Source organism: Musca domestica, unplaced genomic scaffold (assembly GCF_030504385.1).
Source record: "Musca domestica strain aabys unplaced genomic scaffold, Musca_domestica.polishedcontigs.V.1.1 42, whole genome shotgun sequence".
NCBI lineage: Eukaryota > Metazoa > Arthropoda > Insecta > Diptera > Muscidae > Musca > Musca domestica.
This window is the reverse complement of record NW_026712329.1, coordinates 6,474,566-6,496,792: the sequence shown is the minus strand read 5'-3', so window position 1 is coordinate 6,496,792 and position 22,227 is coordinate 6,474,566. Positions and strand designations below refer to the sequence as shown.

Genomic DNA, 22,227 nt, shown 5'->3' with positions numbered 1-22,227 from the left:
CCTACCATTCGGATGGTCATCGGATAATATTTAGCGGGTAAAATAGACCATATATTTTGTGTTGAAAAAACTCAACATTTTTCATTAAACCGTGAATATTTTAAATCCCGGCGAAATCACGAAGCCATGACAAGGTTACTTCTGACCTTTACATTGATGTTAACATCCAACAAATCGGATATATAGCAAAATATGTGCGATATATATGTCTATCAAAGAAGATATGCTTGAAAGATCTCTTATATGTCGAGAACGGCTGAACTGATTTCGACAGTTCTCATTAATTCAGAATGGCCTCTTGTTAGGAAACAAAAAACGTCTAAAAAATCGCATAAAAATATCTCTCTAAAGATGAAAATATTGATTTTGTAATATTTTCTCATATTTTTTCAATTTTGTCATATTTATTTTGGCATATTTTCATTTTGAATTAAACATTTGGTAATATTTCTACAGCTAACAAAACTAAGTAGTTAGGATATCAGGATATCATATACAGATCGCACTTATGGCCCGATCCTTATGAAATTTTGCATAGGGATAACATGAGGGTCAGAATAGAAGCCTACTCTTTTGGAGATAATCGCCATATATTTAGGGGTTGAAATGGACAAAAAAAAAACTGCAAAATTATCAGCAAGTCGTAATTATCGCCCGATCCTCACGCGCATTTGAATGGAGGTTACCGGACATTGCAAAAACCAAATAGCTTTGGATGGCCATCCAAAAATATTCAATGTGTGAAATAGTTTGCCAACTTTTGTAGACAAAATACGAAAATGTCCATTCCAGTGACTTTTTGGAGAATTCAAAAATACAGGAAAGACGCACTTCTGACTATTTCGTTAAGGCTGATTTCGTTGAAGAATATAGTCAAATGTCTGTATCTCATATATATGCGTTTTAGTCAAAAACCAATAATAAATGTTAATCTTTTGCCACTTCTGGGAGATTATAGGTCTTTGGGAAATATTGGTTCCAGATCTAGGAAGACCATTTAAGTGCAACATCTACCAATAAATTGGAAGTGAGCAAATTAGTTTAAGTTGCTATTATTCGAAAATTAGAGAACGGAACCTGATGGTTTTCTTTTATTATTTGTCACAATATCTTGTGGAATTCTTTCGAATATCTCGCCTATATAAACTGTATCATTTATTATAATGTTGTAGGGTATTCAACGGTCGGCCCCGCTCGACTGTAGCCTTGCTTACTTGTTTTTAGGCTTAATTTGGTCGTATATGCAAAATTTAGATATATATGGGAGCTATATCTAAATTTTGATCGATTATATCCAATTTCAACAGGGTTCGTCCTTGGTTTAATCAAATGACTTGTGCAAAATTTTATCTGGATCGGGAAATAAATGTGACCTGTACTTTTTTTACAAAAAGACATTGACAGGCGGACATTGATAAATGGACTCAGAATATGATATCACCTTATGGTCTAGGGTATACAAATTCCACATCAATCTGTTCTATCAAAACCAAATTGTACCGAATTATGTAACATTTAGTACATTTGTTGCACTTAGTAAACATTTCCAAAAACATCACTTATGCCAACACCACTTCTCAAACTTATTTTTATACCAAATTTCAAGAATTTAAAACATAGTGATTTTTAGTACTTTAACGAATTTCTGAAGCCTCAGCTTTATCGAACACCTACCCACCAACATGGACCACCCGCAAAATTTCAAGATTTTAGTTTTTGCCGTTTCGCCTCGTCGTTGATGAATTAGTCAATCAATCATTAATTATTTATTGTTCTATGGATACTTAATACCAAATTTAGTACCACTTGTACTTTAAGTAAGTATTCATTTCCTCATCTCCACATACCAATATCGACGATAATTCAAATATTGTTCATTTAGTACATTTCGTACATGTGCGGTATGTATTTCCTAAATCACCTCCATATTTCAAAACTATACACCAATTCTGATCCGAACGCCAAAGTTCAGAAATCTAATCTACGATTAAAAATTTCAGAACTTCAGCTCTATAGGTTCACCTAAATACAATTGGTTCCATATTTTATTATCATTTAGTAAACATAATTACGAATTACCAAAAGTTCCTAGAAAACCCAATCCTAAATTTCAAACACTACCTGCATACCTCAATCATACTGTCCCATAGAAAAATTATTTCCAAATGTCAGATTTCCAGCTCTATCAGTTCAACACAATTCCAATTTGTAGCAAATTAAGTGCCATTTAGTACACCTAACCTAATCCTAATTCCAAATTATAGGATTCCAAATCTATTGGTTCACAAAAATTCAAATTTTACACATAAGCAAACATTTCCAAAACTTCCTACATACCCCAATCCTACACTCCAACAGTAATCTTAATTCCAAATTTCAGTATTCCAAGTCTACCGGTTCACCCAAATCGAAACGTACATTTTAGTACCTCCATATCCCCTACACTCCTACACTCTCAGAGAATTTAAATTGTTCCACATTTTGTACCATGTAGTACACATAAGTACGAATTTCCAAATCTTCCTACATACCCCAATCCTACTATGCAATAGTATTCTTATTTCCAAATGTCTCTATCGCTTTACCCAAATCCAAATTTAGTACCATTTAGCACATTTCAAGATTCCAGCCCCATCCATTCCTCCAAATTCAAAGTGTACCAAATGCAGTACCGTTTAGTACTTTTCGTATATTTAAGAACGCACTTCCAAACATACCACCTTACATCGACCATACTACTCAAGTTTGACTGTCATTTCAAATTTTAAGTTTTTAGCTCTAGAGTCATTTAGTCAGTCAGTCAATTATTTTACTCTTTTATTAGTATAGATTTTTAAGAAAAGTACAAAACATTTTGTTTTCATATTTTTTGTCGTTTATTGTGTATGAAATAAATATTTGTAATCAAATTAATAAACAACATATATTACAATTTAAAAAAAAAAATGGTTTCGGCGTTCGATGGCTTAAAAAAAAAATAAAAAAACACAACAGAAAATAGGCTTCTGTAAAAATTTTTAAAACTACATTAAAAAATCTATTTATATTTATGTAAATAGCAATAATTAATAATATTTAGATGTGTGTATGGCACTTAAAACATCAAAAAAAAAATAAATAAATTGAAATAAATTATTTGAATTACTGTTAATGTGTTTTTAATTTTAACACTGACTAGACATAACTCTCTTTGTGACGTTTAACATATTGTTCACTCTGCGACTTGTGCACTGGGGGACGTCCTATATCATGTGTTCCCGCTGCCGAGGAACCCGGTCCCCCTCTATATGTTGCATGTGGCGATGATTGGGATTTTCTGACGTTATCTTTGGTGGCTAGTAGGGGTGATGGTGGTTTCGATAGGCTGCTTTTACGTGAACTCTCGCCGGATGCCACCATTTGTTGGGGTACCGCAATGATGTCCGCCAAAAGACTTTGACGACACAGAGCCGACAGAGCGCTGCCTCCAGAGGTGGTGCCGGTGGCAGTGGTTCCGCCTATCAGTGAAGCCACCGATCTTTTAGGTTCTTTGGGTTTTTTGGCCTTGACTTTGCGCAGTTTCGAGGCCAACGTGGCAAATCCCAATTTACTGGAAATTTTACCTGACCTTGTCACCTGACGTGGCAAGGAATCATAGATGCCACCAAAATCTTGATCAGTACCAGCATCGGACAAATTTGGTGGCGACTCAGCTCGAATTGTATCCGCACTTAGACTTTTGTGTAAATCTGATTCCAGGGACGTTCTTACATCGCCCTGCAGCGACACTTCGTCGGCGGTCGTCGAACTTAAACTTAAATCACTTTGACGATTATCAAACCATGTTTCACTTCTTGTGCTGCTTTCACGTAGTTTCACCACAGCCTTGGGCGAAGGTTTGGCTCGCAAAAATTCCTCTTTGGCCTTTTGCAAACGCAAGGCCCTTTGGGTAAGAGGGGTCAGAGGGCGATTATATTGCTCAAATACTGGTGTAGTAGGTTCGGATATATTTGGTGGTGGAAAATCAAATTTAATTTGTTGAGTTGTGGGCGTCAGAGACTTGCGATCCCATTTACGAGCAATCCTCGGCATGGTGTTATCGAACTTATCAGGGGAAAGGTATTTGGCGGGGCTACCTTCCGTTTCACTGACGTAGGGACTTGACTGGGTTTTGGCAATTTTATTTTCAATTTTTTTCATTGTGGCCCCCTTGTTGGCGGCCACGGGGTGAGGTATGAATGGTTTATCGCTGTGTTTCTTAAACATATGATCCTTCTTTTTGTTTGTACCCAAGAGCGCTTGGAATTTGGAAATGTTCGAAAGCCGCGAAGGATTCTCAACACTGCGATTTATTTTGCGAAAACTATCCGAGGCCAGGGGAGCTCTGGGTTCTTTGGGATTCCACAGTTTATCGGATTTTTTTAGACTCTCCATGCTGTGTGATTTTCGCTTATCTTCAAAATCTATTTCTGTGCGCAAATCTTCCAGACTAATGGATTTATGGACAAGCAATAGGCGTGGCTTGATTTCATTCGGCATATTTGCAATCAAGTTCTCGGGGTTATTATCACTGGCCTTCAAGGTATCATCTCGCTGAAGTTTGGGTGGTTTCTGCGCCCCATCCTTGATGGGTGATTTATCCTCATTTTCGGTAGGCGAATGTACCACCTCCTGTTCGATGACTGCCAGGCCATCTATGGCTCTGGGTTCCTGTACCGTGGTGAATACTTTTCGTTTTGTTTTCACGAATACACTGGGCAATGATGTCGACGTGGACAGTGGCAGGCTCATGGGTCGTGGTGTTTTTACCGGCTCCATGCTCTTTAGAATGTGTTCACCAACCTCTTCGGCAATGGTGGTCGAACTGGGATCCTCATCAAAGGATCTTTGTTTGAGGCGATAGTTTTTCCGCTTCAAACGACGTGGCGTTTCCAAAACATTCAAATTGTCCTCATCACTGCTGTCGCTTTCGGTTTTACTGTTTGTCGGGAACCCATTTTACGCAGACGAATTTTTTCTTGGTCCCACTGCCAATGCTGCCGGCGCCACCAGCACCAGCTCCGTTACTATTTCCATTCCCGTTACCACTGCCGTTTGCATTTACAAAACGCATAGCTGCCACACCTACACAACTGCCACCAACCAAAGTGTTTGCAACATTTTCAGTTATGACAGAAGTGTGGGCATCAGGTGGACAAGGACCTTCGGCATCATTTTCCACCATAGAAGTACTCAACTCATCTGTGGCCTCCAAAGTTGTTGACAGATTATCGTTGCGATTATCTCCCGAAGCTACAAAACGATGACGAATTGAATCCTTCTTCGGAAATTATGTTGATATCCGGTACCATGTCCTTGGAATAGCGTGGCATACCACCCTCTGAAAGAAAATGGTTTTAACGGTCTTATCCCTCATAATAATAAAAAGACTCACGTATATTTTGCTTTAGTATATCCAAAGTTTCGTGTAATCCCTCGAATTCTTCATTGTACTCGGCATTGCGTTCCTCCATGAGTTCCTGACAGCAGGCCTCATCCAAAGGGCTCTTCTCGCACTGAAAATCCAAAAGTTTGAAACTATTCTTAATAATGGTCATGTGTAGATTTTTTTTTTTTTTATTGAATGAGAGTCATAAATATGTGCTTTCTCTAAGGAGATATGTAGATCTTGTTTTGGAAGTTTATCGTAGTTTACCAAAAGTTATTTTAATAGAAAATCTGGGTATTGTTCGTTGAAAATCCTCTGATTTACCTGTAGAAATTCTGCAGAAGATCTGTAGTTTTTTTTTCTTAAAATACCCGAAGGTCTTTTCGCAGGAAAACTGTTCACAGAAGAGCTGCAGACTTTCTCAGAGAAGACCTTCTGTTAGAAGATCAATAGTGTTTCCCTTAAAAAATCATTAGATCTTCTGGATCTTATCTTAGAATATCAGCAAATATTTTCATTAAGAAACCGAAGAAAATCTGAAGAACTTCTCAGAGAAGATTTGTGGGTATGTTGTCGGTAGACATTCCCCTAAAAGGATTATTAGATCGTCTCCAGAAGATCGGAAGATTTTCTATTAGATGATCAATAGATATCCTCATTAACGACCCGTAAGACTTCTCATAGGAGATCCGTAGATCTTCTCATAAAGGGTCTGTAGATTTTCTCATTACTTAGAAGTTATGTAGATATCTGCATCGAGAACCCGTCAGTCATAGAAGGTCGGTAAATATTCTCGGTAAATATAGCCGATCTGTAGATTTGCTCTCAGAACATCTTCCCTTCCTTGATGATCTGCATATATCACATTGTGAGTTGATTTATGCATGTCCTTACGCCAGTCCGTCTGTCCATGTATTTTTGTAAACAAGGTACAGGTCGAATCTATTGCCTCATCGACATAAAATTTTGCATGGGTCATTGGAGTTAATATTAGATATAGCTCTCATAGATATCTTCGATCGATTAACCATCTTTTGTGCACCGAATGCGTAATATTAGTCCAAATAGAATGGTACATACGATCAAATTGATCATTTGTCAAATTTGGTGGAAATCCGTTCAAATATAGCTATAACTCTCATATATATCTTTAATACGATTTTATTATTTTTCCTCCACATCCGTAATAATATATCAAACACAGATCGGTTCACATACAAACGAATTTAGCCGGGAAAGTGTATCAGATTTGGTGAAAATCAGTTATATTTTAACTGTAGGTACTATATATATGTTTCATCCGATTTCATTTTTAAGTCCCTCACACCCGCAAAATGCTCTCCTTAACAAGGATATTTGGTGTCAACTATAAAATGCATCATAGAAATACCTCTGCCAAATTTTATCGAGATCGGTTCAGATTTGGATGTAGCGATAATACGATAATAGCTGTATGATTTAGTTCTCATCAATTCCACATAAAAACGTGTGTTTGTTATGGGTAGCTCTACTAAATATGCAAAGTGGTGTAGGGTATTATAAAGTCGTCGCCGCCGAATTTAACCTTTCCGTAATGAAATAGTTACAAACTAGCCGCAACTGAATCCTCTTGCATCGACCTTTAGATGGTTAGACTATTAAAGCTAGTTCTCACTTTAATCCCCGAACATGTGGGCATTTTCCGCAAAGTAATCGGAATTTTAAAAGACTTTGGATGCATCTCTGCTGTGATTCTTAAAGTACAATCTTAAACAATTATTTACACAGGTATTTACTGCCCTATGGCTACTTGTGCAAAGCCAGATCCAGGGCTTCAGAAGCTCCCACCTATATGCATCCCTGAAAGCCAGTTACCAATTATATTAAAACCCTCCACCATAGTATGGAGGTTATATAAAATTTGGCATTCTAGATCAGCATAAAATTCTATGTCGATTTAGCGATATCCGCCCGTCTATCCGTCTGTGGAAATCACTCTAGCTTCCGAACGAAATGAAGTAGGTTCATACAATTTTACTCAAATGTATTTTATGTCTGCAGGACTTTTGGTATTGAAAATGGGCCATGTAGGTCCTCGTGTTGGTATAGGTCCTATATTTATATTGGTTTAGCCCCCATATTCCCTATTTTCGGTATTTTGGTTATTTAACCGACATTTAATATTCACCGGAAATGTTTCAAATTTGGTATTTGAAGTTCGTAATGAATACTACAGCCTATGATGCACAATAGATTTCACCTACTTCCTTCCTATGATAGATTCCATTCTTTACTTACCAAACTTCTCAAACGACTCAATTCGTTTTGTACATCGGAAATGGCATTCAGAACATTTGGTTTAACCAGATTGGCCGAATAATATGTATAACTGCTGCGAATCAGGGCCAAAGTGCTTTCACAAAAACGTAAAGCCGTATTTTCCGATATTTCGGGTGATTTCTTCTTCAGCAACTTTAACAACTCTTCCGAATTTTTCAAAACATTCAAAAGTGGAGCAATGTTGGTATGAGACTCAAAACTTTGTATTTTTCTTGTATTGCTGCGTAGAAAATTGGGATTAACAAATTGCATCATCATAATCAACGTAATTTTGGCATACCAAAAATCTTTACAAGCTTTCTCCTCATATTTGTATACGGGCGTTTCCTGCTTGCCCATTGCATGGGCTACCACCAGCGGCGAGGCCGTTTCCACAATGTGATCTTCCACCTCGACCATAACAGCTTCGGGCTCGTCACACCTCTTGTAATCGCTGTCAATGGCCAGGGCATCGGTACTGCTAACAACACCTTCCATTTCCTTCAACTCATTGACATCGTTCAATGAGAGACTGGAAGCTTGCTGCGATATCACAGGCAATGCAATACTGGGCGAAATACTGTCCAATGACAACGAACGGCTGAGCGTAGGAGAATTTTCATCTATGGAAAGATACAACATGGAGTTCAGCTATAAATGAGCAACTAGAAAGCAACAACACCAACTAACTCTTACGATTATGTGTCTCCTTGGAAATGCGTTTCACATCAATGGGACAGTAGCCCGGATGTAGCAGTGCGAATGTTGACGATTCTGGTCCAATACCACGAGCTTTTTCCCATTCATAAAGTTTACGTGTAAACTTGCGGGAAATACCCTCGAATTTCATAACCCCGGCAGAGGTCTTCACTTCAATCTCCTTGGCTGGATGATCACTGACGATGGCTTTTAGTTTTGCCAATCTGCAGAGAAAGTATTTGTGGGAGATAAATGTTAAGTAGAAACTCACAACATGGATAAATCTTCGAAGACATTGTATGATATGAAACTTTCTAAATGACTCCCTTCGACAGAAAATCATCAGAAGGAATGCCATTTACAGACAGAAGAGCTTTGGAAGGACATATTAAAGGGAAAGAAGTTTTTCGTAAGACCTGTGGAAGGTCGTCTATAAGTAGATTGTGTTCTTTTACAGAAGATCTTCGTGCTGTATTCTTTATACAGAAGATTTTCATATTTACTTCCATAGATATACATTTTCAGAATCTTCTGCAGACGTAATACTTTCCTGTACACAGAAGACATTTGGAAGGTCGCTATATATATTATATTTTAAAAACTTTTCCATAGATTCAAGTCATTCGGAAGGTCTCCTATAATCAGAAGTCTATCGGCAAGTACTTCATAGACAAAAGATCTTTGGGAATTATTTTATGGAAAGAAAGCCTTCGCATGATTTTCTATGGACAGATGGAAGTTCTTCTTCCGATTTTCAAAATATCGTCTATAAGTAAAGAAAGTGAGTAGATCTTCTAACGAAAGAAGACAGAAGACTTTCGGATGTGTTCTATAAAAAGAAGAACCCTTTGGAAGATCTTTTAAAGATGTTTTCCATAAGACGACCTTCGAAATTATTGTAAACAGGTATATTCCTTATACGCAAAAGGTATTCAGAAAGTCAACCACAGACAAATACCCTCGGAAGGTCTCCTCCAGGAGACGGAAGACCTCCAAAAAATCTCTTCTAAAGACAACCCCTTTTGATGGTCTCCTGTACCCAAAAGACCTTCGAATGGTCTTCTACAGAAAAACTACGTGCTGCCTCGATTTACCTACCTCTCCGATTTCTCTTTATCGTGATGTTTATGCTTATCCGTGCGTTTATCTTTATCACTGCTGACACCTCCACCGCCACCACGATCATCGTCAGACTCTCCCTTCTTTCCCGAACCGCCATGCTTGTGCCGCTTAAGCGAATCGGTACAATTCGTGGCAGAGCCTCCACGTTTGATTTTATTCCATTCCTCTGTAAAAAAGGGGAGATGTTGTTTTGTAACGGAAACTATTAGGTATTTCAGCCCAACTTACCCAACTTCTTTTGAAATTCTTCCGGTAAATCCTTTTGGTCTGGCAATGGTTTCAACCCCTGCCCCTCCAATTTCAATTGCCCAGTTTTCCACAGGTTCCAATCGATTTTAGCATCCTTTGGCACATTTGTGCTTGAACAGGATGTGGTTGTGTCCTTGGGGGAAATCGGTGACACCGGTGGTCCTCCATGTATACCTCCAATCGAAGCCTGTTTCTTGACACGCCATTTTGCAGCTTCTTCTTGAAGTCAGGTGTTAGATTTTCCTCTAACATTTTTGTCGAAAAATTGCTGGCCATATTTGGTGAGTGGGTGGTCGGTGACAGTGGTTCTGGAGGTTTATGAGCAGAAACTAAAGCTACAGCTAAAAACAATCATATGTTCATAATACAAAAGGGGACAACACGATCTTGCGGTGGATTGTTCGGGTCTCTGTATACCTACCTCGTTTCGATTGCAATTTTTCCCATTCCTTGCGTTTCGTTTCGAATTCTTGATCCAGTTTGGCTCGTAGTATCTGATAGCGACGATTGATTTCCTCCTGTTGCAACTCAAAACTTTGACGTGAAGTTGTGTGTTTCGGTGAATTCGGCTCGGAGAAATCTCCGCTAGACTGTTCTTCACTCTCTGCGTGGGAAGGGGAGAAGAGATATATGTAAACAGAAGTGGTTTCCTCAACGCTTTGAATACCAACCAAATTCAGCAAAGAAATCAGAATGTCGTGAAGGACTAGATGGTACAGAGGAATTTACGGGGGAGTTAACTTTCTTGAGAGCCCGATGCAAGGACTGGGTACCCTCCTGGGGACTGGCTTTTAGCAACTGCGATGATGCAAAATAGTTTTCCGAGTCATTTAGATCCTAAGGTGCCAAATGGAAAGGATTCAAGATATATTGTAATATTGGAATAAGAATAACAATTTTAAATTGCGCCCAACGTCGGCATTGTAAGTGTAGAGAAGATTTCCTTTATTTTTTGTGGAAAAATTTCCCACATTAAATTTCGTGCCTCACCTGTCTCAGATTTAGATCTAAGGGTCGTGGAGGATTTTTACGCTTTGTTTGAGTTTTTATAACCGCCTCAACATCCTCGGGCACCACCTCAAAGTCAGACACCATTTTACTGCGTCGTATCGATTTATTCGACGATGATTTCGGTGGCATTGCATATTTGATATCATCCACTATTAAAGTATCGGCCGACTTGGATTCCTGCACCGTTGGCTGGGACATTGACCGTTCAGTTGATGTTTCCAATGTTTCACTTTTTGATGAGTCTCTTCCTAATGGAAAAACAGAGCAAATTTAAATTACTGTGTTTAACAACAATAACAAATATGAATACTCATTGGACAGCCGGTGTTATCAATATCGTCCATTGAACTGGCTGAGCTGATAGTGCCCGGCGTGCCTGTTTCACTTAGCAAATGTCCAGATGATGAACTTAAGATGCTGTCAGCCGAACTGTTGCCGCAGGGTACGGAGGGTACACGCAAATATCTGTAATGGAATGAAAATAAATAAGAAATGGATGTGAGATATCGTAGGTATTCCTGGGCTAATAATAAAATGTGAATATCTTCCCGTCTGATGGGTAATGGACTCGAAAACCGCTGAACAGATTTTCCTGAAAATTTCCAAGTATACTACAACATCGCCTGAAAGTAACATAGGCTTTACATATTTTTATACCCTCCACCATTCTATGGAGGGTATATTAACTTTGTCATTCCGTTTGTAACACCTCGAAATACTCATGTCAGACCCAACAAAGTATATATATTCTTGATCAGCGTAAAATTCTAAGACGATTTAGCTATGTCCGTCTGTCTGTCTGTTGTAATCACGCTATCTTTCGAATGAATTGAGATAGATGGCTAAAATTTTGCACACATGTTTAGTATTCCAGTAGGCAGGTTAAGTTCGTAAATGGGTCATGTAGGTCCACGTTTTCATATAGCCACCATATAACGGTACCTTCCGATTTTCGGTATTTTAATGATTTTAACGACATTATTCACCGGAATTGTTTCAAATTTGGTATTTAAAGTTCGAAATGGATACTACACCCTAAGACAGAAAATTGTCTGTGCAAGTCCACGTCTTCTTATATCCTCCATATAACGGTACCTCCCGATATTCGGTATTTTAATGAATTTAGCGACATTATTCACCGGAATTGTTTCAAATTTGGTATTTGAAGTTCGAATTGGATACTTCACCCTAAGACAGAAAATTGTCTGTGCAGGTCCACATTTTCGTATAGCCCCTATATAACGGTACCCCCCTATATTCGGTATTTTGATGATTGTTGCGACATTATTCACCGGAATTGTTTCAAATTTGGTATTTGAAGTTCGAATTGAATACTACACCCTAAGACAGAAAATTATCTATGCTGGTTCAGGTCTTCGTATAGGGCCCATATATCAGTACATCCCTATATTCGGTATTTTGACGATTTTAGGTACAATACCCACCGAAATTGTTTGAGGTGTGGTATTAGAAGTTCGTAATGGATGCTACAGCCTGTGACAGAAAATTGTCTATGCAGGTCCAGGCCTTCGTACAGCTCCGATATAACGGTACCTCCCTATATACGATATTTTTATGATTTTAGCAACATTATTCACCGTTTATTTCAAGTTACGAATTTTAATATGGTAATAGCTTATGACAAACAATGCCTATGTAGGCCTACATCGTATACACCTCAATTGAATGCCTATATTTGGTATTTTTAAAATTTTAACAGAATGTTGTAATGATTTTATTTTCTGAAAATTTCCAAATTCGTTCCAAATGGTGGAGGGTACTCAAAGTTCTGCCCGGCCGAACTTACTACTTTTTGACTTGTTGAAATTCCACTCGGGGCCGTCAGAATCGGAGGTACCTCCCAAAAATTTGGATTTTATCGATTACAGATACATTCTGCAAATTTGGATTAAACGACGGGATTTGATTAGAAAATATATTTGCCATTTTTCTCATATATACTTTCGCCCGATTTCATGTATTTGATGCACCAAACATCTAATTTCAATGAAATTTGGAATATATAGCGGAAATTAAAACAAATATACATTTGTCAAATTATATTGAAATCGGTTCAGATTTGGATATAGCTCCCATATATATCTTAAATCGATTTCGTTTATTTGATGCACCAAACACGATATGTATGTTCGATTCCAATGAAATTGGGAATGTGTGACGGGATTTTGATTAGAAAATAAATTAGTCAAATTATGCTAAAATCGGTTCAGATTTGGATATAGCTTTCATATATATTTTCGACCGATTTCATGTATTTTATGCACCATACACGATATGTATGTTCGATTCCAAAGAAATTTGGAATATGTGACGGGATTTTGATTAGAAAATTAATTCAGATTTGGATATAGCTCCCATATATATTTTATTTGATTAGAAAATATATTTGCCATTTTTATGGAAATCGGTTCAAATTTGGGTATAGCTCTCATATATATTTTCGCCCGATTTCATGTATTTGATGCATTAAACACGCTGTGTATGTTCGATTTCTATGACATTTGAAATTTGTGTCGGGATTTGATCAGGAAATAAATTTGTCAAATCATATTTAAATCGGTTCAGATTTGGATATAGCTTCCATATATATTTTCGTCCGATTTCACATATTTGATGCACCAAACACGATACGTATGTCCGATTCCAATGAAATTCGGCATGAGTGACTAAATTTGGTACAAAAATAAATTTGCCAAATTATATTGAAATCGGATGAGGTTTGGATACATCTCTCATATATATACTTTTCGGTCGATCTTATGAATGTTATGTACCAAACACCATATGTATGTCCTATTCCAATGAAATTCAGAATGTGTGGCGGAATTTGGACACAATAACAAATTTGAAATCGGTTAAAATTTGTAGATATCTTCCATATATATTCTCGGCCGATTTCACATATTTTATGCACCAAACACGGTATGTACCTCCAATTTCAATGAAATATGGCATGTGACAGATTGGAATATGATTTTATTAAGATGCACTGACCCACAACGCCTTTGCAATGGTATGAGGCTAACAGTAAACAAGTAAAAAAGCTGAAAGTTCGGCCGGGTCGAACTTTGAATGCCCTCCACCATTTGGAACGAATTTGGCAATTTTCAAAGAAAAAAATCCGTTAAAAAGTGTTTTAAAATGTTACAAATACCGAATGTATACAAAGACGTGGAACTGCACAGACAATCTTCTGTCGTAGGCTGTAGTATGCATTTCGAACTTCAATTACCAAATTTGAACCAATTCCGGTTAATGTCTCTAAATGTCTCCGAATAATGTCTCTAAAATTATCAAAGTTCCGAATATTGGGAGGTACCGTTATATTGCGGCTGTACCAAACGTAAATCTACATGGTCCATTTTCAATACCAAATGTCCTGCAGACATAATATACATTTGAGTGAAATTTTCTCAACCTGCTTTATTACGTTCGGAAGCTAGAGTGATTTCCACAGACTGACAGACGGATGGACATCGCTAAATCATGACAAACTGAATATACCCTCCATACTACACAAACTTTAATTGGGGATATGATTATTATTGGAAATATGTTCCTACCTCCAATTCTCTAAATTCAAATTCAAAAGTTTGCAGTTTTCAGCACGATTGGCATTTGCTATGAAATTAATAAATCCGAAGGACAACCCCTTGGTGTATGCGGACTAAATTTAGCACGATCTCTCGAATTTTTGTGGTTAGAAAAAAACATCTCTTCACCACTTCTCAACTAATGAATACACAGAATCTTTTTTGGGCACAGAATTTCGATAGCAATTCATGTAATTATAACCATTGCGGATTTTGATATGATAGTCTATCCATAAATGTCTTGAAAAAGGCTTCGGTGCACAGAATACCCCCTAAAGGGTGTGGAAGACCACAGCAAGGTCTCCTGAGAATAAAAACTCAAACAAGTTATTTTTATATGTATTGAAGGCTCTTCCAAGTCCTCTGTCTATAGAACATCTTCATAGACCTACTATCCATAGATGACTTAAAAATAACTTCCATTTATCGAAATCCTCCTTAAGGTTTACAATGTCACCCATAAAGAAATGTAATTTCACTGATTTACCTAGCCACTTCATTGTTGTTCGGCTGCAAGCCTACATGGATACCATCGCGACTCGTTTCATACATTATTGGAACATTGGCTTTCTCCCACTTAAAGGCCGCCTTGACCTTAGTCCATTTTGATACTTTGGATTTGCTATCGCAATATGTGCTCTGCCGCCGTAGCAGTTGTGGTATACCGCCGTGACTTTTGGAAGCCTCACGATCAGCCCTGATGCTGGGCATATCTTCAATCATAAATGATTTGCTGCGTTCACGTTGTCTGAGAGAGACAGAAGGAAAAGAGTGAGAGAGAGAAAGAGCTGTCAATCAACTCTACATTCCAATATCCTCTCTTGGATATACTTACAATTTGGAATCCTGAGTTTTGTAACGGGCCAATATATCAGGACTTAAGATCGTCTCCAATAAGGCAATTGATTGTTCCATATCCTGATGATCTAATTCATTGTCCGATAAGGGAGCACCAGTCAAAGGTTTTGCTTTGGTAGCATCGGCCCGCTATGAAAAATGGAAATAATGTTAAAATTCCTTTTCCGAGTAACTGAATAGCTAGCACCCACCTTTTTTTCTAATAATTTGACATAACGCAAACACTCCTTTCGTTCACGCAACTCACGCTCTTTGCTAATGTAATGCTCCCACATGGAGTAGAGATGATTCAGTTGTTCTATGACTCCGTAGGCGGCCAGAGCAGCTGTCACAGCGCCATTTAAACGAAAATGCAATGGCTCCATAAATTCAGCACATTCTTTGCTGAGCTTTTCACAACAACTACAGGTGTGTTTATCACCACCACCACCAGCTCCGTCGCCGCCCCCCTGAGCGGAGGCATCATCCATATGGTGTAATGTCCGACAATCGTTTGCAATTTTCTTACTGAAGATTTGTTGGAATTCTTCTTGACGTTCGGCACAACGCAGTAGACCTTGTAGTTCGGCGGGTAGACTTTTCTCACTGGGTGTGGGATAGACAAAGACGTTATCGCTTTGACTGGCACCACCACGGGGATCTGGTGGCGGTGAAGGTAGCGAATCACGAGGAATGATTGTTGAGGTACGCCGTGACGACGGGCGAGATGTTGGTGTTGTCGTGGTCGTCGATGTCGGTGTACTGAGCTGGGATTTATCCATGTGTGATTTTTCCATGATGTAAGCTTATGATGAGATTAGAGCATGAACTGAAAGGAAGGTTAAAGCAATTTAATTATATATAACAATAAAATCTAATACTTTTAGTCTTTAATGCATATCTTTTCAAAGCATGATAATTCCCAGATGGGACTCACATAAGTGCCACAATTTTTATTATAAACCAGATGCTTATTTCGGATTTTATGATCGTTTTGGTTATTTAAAACTTCGACCCCTTGTTGGGGAGGTACCAGAAGGAATGGTCCGATCTCTACCATCTTTATAACAGATCTTGTGTTTATAGGAATATAAAGATGTGCCAAGTCTGTGCCAAAATAGAATATTAATTGTGTGTTTTATGAGCCTCATGGATATTCAAAATGTTGACCCTTTGTGGGGGAGGTACCAGAAGGAGTAGACCGATATACAACATCTTCACACCAGACCTTGGATTAATAAAAATATTGTGATGTGTGTAATTTGAAGACAATCGGACACTTACATCATATTTTATTAGACTTATAATTATCCACAATTTTTACCCTTTGTGGGTGAGGTACTTGATGCAGCGAACCGATATTGTCCGTTTTCGCACCTGACCTAGCACTGATGAAAATATTAGGATTCACAAAGTTGGGACAAAATCGGATTATCTTTTCACTTAATGTGCAATAAATTATTTTCTTTGAAAATTGTGACATTTTGTGTGGGAGGTACCAGAACGAGTGGACAGATATTGCCCATATCCGAACTCGATCTAAGTCAATATATTACGATGTATCAAGTTTGGAAAAAATGGGATACTCCCTTCCATGGTACAACAAGGAGGTAGAACAGTTTCGTAAAAGTACAGAAATACACCCCTGAGGAAATGCCCACTTTCTGTCAGAATTATTCAAAATTAGATTCAACAGGTTGTTCCAATTTATTTAATATTTTTCCTTATTTTGAATATTGTTAAAAAAGCGCAAATGATGAAAGACAAGGCCGGATTTTCTTTCAAAAATTTTATCCAACTTGCTCCATATTTCAATTCCATGAAAAAAATGGTTATTATCTTTAATGTGCACCCTACACTGTGCATAAATAAAAGTCGGGCATATTTGGAAACAAATTGTAACTAGCTGGTAGCTCTATCTTACCTTTTTATTGTACCATGATCGCTTCAACAGTTACCTTGCGCGCCAACCTGACAGACAGACAGATGGACGACGGACTTCGCTAGATCGAGTCCAAATGTCCTGAAATGGATTTGGTTAAAGAGACCTAGGGTCTAAAACCGTTATTTCAATCAGGCACGTTTGACCGTATCAAATGATTTATACCCTCTCTAGCTATATAGCTGAGTGTATAAAAAAAACAATAATAAATGTACAATCCAATATAGCATGTCAAATTGAAAAAATGTCATACGATATAAACATTTACGAAAAATTAAAAAAACAAGTAAGCAAAGTCGTGCGGGGCCGACCATGTGATACCCTACAACACTACAATATGTTAGAAGCCCCTTTATGTCCAAACCCATTTCGGAAGATTTCGCTTTTGAAATTATGTCACGGAGCACAGACCAGATATCATTTTGACCGGGGCCATTTGCCCAATATTTACGCACTCCGTCGTGCTATTAATTTATGTGGTACATTTTACAGCTAAATATAATCCAATGGTTATCCAAAATGCTAGACTTCTTCCCTGTCCTTAACTTTCTTCTCCGCGTATCGATTGGCTTCAATTGTGGGATCAGGAAATTTTTTCTGTTTTTGGTTCATTTGATCCCCTAAATATTTTGCGATCATCTGGAATGGAAATGTTGGTATTTTTGCACACAAGAGTAGTGGTCCATTCTACCCGCTGTCCTAAACTCCAACTTCATACGAGATTTCGTGTCCTTTGGTTTCTATTTGCGACCTTTATAACGGGTGCAAAATCAGAAAAATTTTTAGTTGTTAGTCCATTTTAAACCCTAAATATATAGCGGACATCTTTGAAAACAATAGACCTAGCCCTTCTGAGCCGAATCCTATCCTATCGGACGATAATTGCAATCTGTATATAATAAACCCAACCTGTGTTGTACGGTGAAAAAATATCACAAAATATATACACTTCAATATTATAAGTCAAAATGAAACCAGTAAGGACTATATGATACCCTACACCACTATGCATATTTAGTAGAGCTCTCGTAAAAAGGTTTATACAGGGCATTTCAGAGCTCTATGAGATATTTGGTACAAAATCAAAATCTATCTAATTCTATCGTGCATTTTACGAACTATAGCTATCTCTGAACCGGGTTTCTCCAAATTTTACGTATTAGCTTCTAGACTGGTGATTTGGGCTGATATTGACCATTTAGTGCACATTTAACCCGAAATCGGATGAAAATATATATGGGAGCTATATCAAAATCTGATTGGGTGTGCCAAAATTCAGGTAATTTGGACTGATAGTGGGCATTTGGTGCATATTTAACCCGAAATCGGATGAAGATATATATGGGAGCTATAGCTGTTTCTGAACCGATTTTGTTGTATTTGCTTTAAGGCTAATCTCGGTCACATGTGCCAAAATTCGGGCCATTTGGGCTGATATTGGCCATTTGGTGCACATTTAACCCGAAATCGGATGAAGATATATATGGGAGCTATATCCAAATCTGAACCGATTTCGATAAAATATAAAACAGCTATTTCTGTGCTCCATCTAATACCTGGTACCAAATATCACGGTTGTGGAGTGCATAGTAGGAATGTGAGGGACTTAAAGATCAAATCGGATGAAAGATATATATGGGAGCTATAGCTATATCTGAACCGATTTTCTCCAAATTTGATATACTTGCTTCTAGACCGAACTCGGTTGGGTGTGCCAAAATTCAGGTAATGTGGACTGATAGTGGATATTTGGTGCACATTTAACCCGAAATCGGATGAAGATATATATGGGAGCTATATCTAAATTTGATCCGATTCTCACCAATTTCAATAGGGTTCGTCCTTGAGCCAAAAAAATATTGTTTGGAAAAAATCATCTCAATCGGATAATAAATGCGACCTGCATTTTGTTCACAAGAATACATGGACAGACGGACGGACGGACGGACGGACGGACAGACGGACTGACATGCATAAATCGACTCAGAAAGTGATTCTATGAAGGTTCTCAAAAGTAACTATGGGTCTATCAAAATTTGTCAAAATCGGTTCAGCCATTCTTGAGATATAAGCATTCTAGCATTCTGTATATTTCGCTATATATATCCGATATATTTACTATCGGCATCGAAAGAATTGACCAGTTCGTCAATTTGTGAATTCGTCGGGATAAAAAATATTCGCGGTTTAATGGAAAATTTGACTTTTATTTAACACGAACGTTATGGTCTATTTCACCCACTAAATATTACCCAATGACCTTCAAAATTGGAAGGCTTCTACCCAGCCCTAAGCTCTAGCCCCATGCTAACTTCCGCTTCGATTGGTCCATAATGCGGCCTGTGGAGCAACTGCAAAATCAGGAAATTTTTCAGTTTTTGGTCCATTTCAATCCCTTAATATTATGCGATCATCTCCAAAAGCAAGAGGGTTCTATTCTTACCATAGTCCCACCTCCATTTTCAATTTCGTGAGGATCGGACCATAATTGCGACCTGTAGAGTGATTACAAATTAACATGGACAGACGGACATAGCTAGATCGACTCAGCTCGGCGAGATAGGAATATCCATATATACTTTCCTATGTGGGAAATCAATATTTCGAGGTGTTACATAATTTTTGGCCCAATCAAACTTATAATACCCCCAACTCATAGTGTTGTAGGGTATAAAAATATATGTCACAAGGATAGTTTTCATTAACATTTCTATTTGACTCGTTTTTTTTTTTTTTTTCTTTTTTGTGTTTGATCCTTTTCTGCCAAGAGACAATTAAGAAATAGTGCTAATTGTCAAAATCAGCCCAGCAGTTCCTGAACATGTGCAGATGCTCTCCAAATTTTGTTACTCTCTGATTACATTGCTTCTTAATGGCCATGATTTTGAGGGTGCAGAAAATTACGCTCATCGAATGCTACATAGACTACTATATGGAGGCTGACTACTGGCAAAATACATATATCTAATTTCATGTTCGCCATTATCATTTAGTGTATTCTCATTTGATGGCTAAAAAAATAATTTTTGTAAAAAAAATCACTTCGACCCATTTGAATGTACCGACACACACACACACAAAATAATATAAGTGTGAAAAATACTTAAGTCAAGAATGTGATCATTCTCATAGTCGACCGAAACAATATGGTCCATATAAAACAGCTCATGGCTTGGCAAAACGTAACGTAAATAAATATTACGTTCCAAACAGCATTACCAGTTGTGGGAGCAACCGTCCGTCACTCGCCAACCTTCATCCGCACAATACACAGCCACAGACACTCTTGCAAAAGCAATTTTGGGGAAAAGCACGTTTTCCTCCAAAGAAAAAAAAGAAGAGACGAACAAAAACAAAACCCGAAGACCCAAATCCAATAAATATGGAAACAGCAACGAAATACAACAAATTTTCCAGTCCATGTAAAATCATTCGAAGTACGCATATTTGTTGAGAATTTTTTGGGGAAAACTTAATGCATCATTAAAGCGTAGAGAATAAAAATGAAACTTCCCCCATTGTGTATGAATGTATATACATATGTGCGTACATACCTATGTGAGCATGTACCTGATGATGTTTGTGTGCTTGTGTATTTTGAGGCAATTTAAAATGGCAAATGAAAATAAAAATGAAAAACCCCCAAACAAAAACAAGCACATCAGACTAGGCCAAAGTGCTCGATCACCGGCCCACATAAGGGTCGATGAATGAATTTTATGGAAACACACACATATATATATGTATATATATTTACATCGAAGCAATCGAGATTTAAGTGTTCTCTGCGTTGTTGGGTGACTGACAGTGGTGAGGCGATACCACTTATTTATAAAATGGATTGATGCTGTCACATGTCCGTCCCTTCTAGAGGTCACAATTTGCGTTGTTTTGTCATGAAACTGAAGCAAACTTTACAAGAGGTCAATGAGGACCCAGGCTTGTTTTAACCTAGCTAAGGCTCGAAATTCCCAGAAAATAAATACTTATTCGGAAGGCCGTTCGTATTTTAATGATTGTTTTTTCTTTTTTTTTTGTTTTATGTATATGATTATGATTATTTTTAAACTTATAATGACAAGTACCCTCTATGGAGTAGGTTCCAAAGCAATGGTCCATTTCGTATCGGACCCGAATAATCACATCTCCTTTTTCTGGTTGAGAGAAATATTAAGATATAGCAAGTTGTAAAGAATCGCTGACTTGTTTCGCACGTTATAACAGATAAAAATTTTCAAAATGATGCTCCTTCGTAGGTGAAGTGCCAGAAGGGGTATACCATTTTTACAACAGATCTTGTATTAGTAAAAAGATTTGTATGTGTTAAATTTGAAGAGAATGGGATGATTATTTCGCTTTCTTTGAGGGTTTTGTTTTTCAAAATCTTGAACCCTATGTGGGAGACGTACCGGAAGTATTCGTCCGATCTGTACCATCTTTATAACAGATCTTGTGTTGATGGAAATATTGAGATGTACCAAGTCTGAATGGAATCGGATGTTAATTTCGGGTTTTATAAGCTTCATGAATATTCAAAATTTTGACCCGTTGTGGGGGAGGTGCCAGAAGGAATGGATACCAGTCCATCTTTACACCAGAACTTGGGTTGATAAAAATATTGTGATGTGTGAAATATGAAGAGAACCTGATGCTTATATCGAATTTTATAATCGTTTTGATTATTCGAAACTTTGACCCTTTGTGGGGGATGTACCAGAAGAAATGGTCCGATCTATAACATTTTTATAACAGATCTTGTGTTGAAACTAGTAAGGTTCACGTTCATTTAATGTATGATTTAAATATTATGTTATGTTCCAGAACCTACTAGTATTGCAAATTTGTTGACATCAAGGGGAAAATCGGTTGCCAGTGTTGCCACAAGAAAACTTCATATAACGGAGGATGAAAATATTATACATTTGGGAAACCAGCAAAGAAAGTCTTAAAGTCGGGCGGGGCGGATTTTATGATACCCTACACCACTTTGCTAATTTAACAAATAAAAGTTTTAATGGGAGAATTCAATCATACACCCTATGATTATA

The 22,227-nt window shown here is 37.6% G+C and overlaps 1 protein-coding gene across 1 annotated transcript in view; it reads right to left on the bottom strand.

Annotated features, from left to right (window-relative positions):
• Positions 1–2,998: 2,998 nt before the first annotated feature.
• The window catches only part of LOC101891289 (uncharacterized), a 38,509-nt gene continuing 19,280 nt past the window's right edge, over positions 2,999–22,227 (bottom strand). The window contains 18 exon segments of the mRNA XM_059127023.1: positions 2,999–4,964; positions 4,967–4,996; positions 5,113–5,287; positions 5,289–5,359; positions 5,414–5,534; positions 7,685–7,946; positions 8,007–8,328; positions 8,402–8,628; positions 9,503–9,692; positions 9,755–9,985; positions 9,988–10,116; positions 10,197–10,379; positions 10,447–10,612; positions 10,766–11,034; positions 11,097–11,251; positions 14,888–15,148; positions 15,236–15,387; positions 15,450–16,066. Coding sequence (XP_058983006.1) covers positions 3,175–4,964; positions 4,967–4,996; positions 5,113–5,287; positions 5,289–5,359; positions 5,414–5,534; positions 7,685–7,946; positions 8,007–8,328; positions 8,402–8,628; positions 9,503–9,692; positions 9,755–9,985; positions 9,988–10,116; positions 10,197–10,379; positions 10,447–10,612; positions 10,766–11,034; positions 11,097–11,251; positions 14,888–15,148; positions 15,236–15,387; positions 15,450–16,034 — 5,319 coding nt within the window. The 5' untranslated portion in view covers positions 16,035–16,066 and the 3' untranslated portion in view covers positions 2,999–3,174.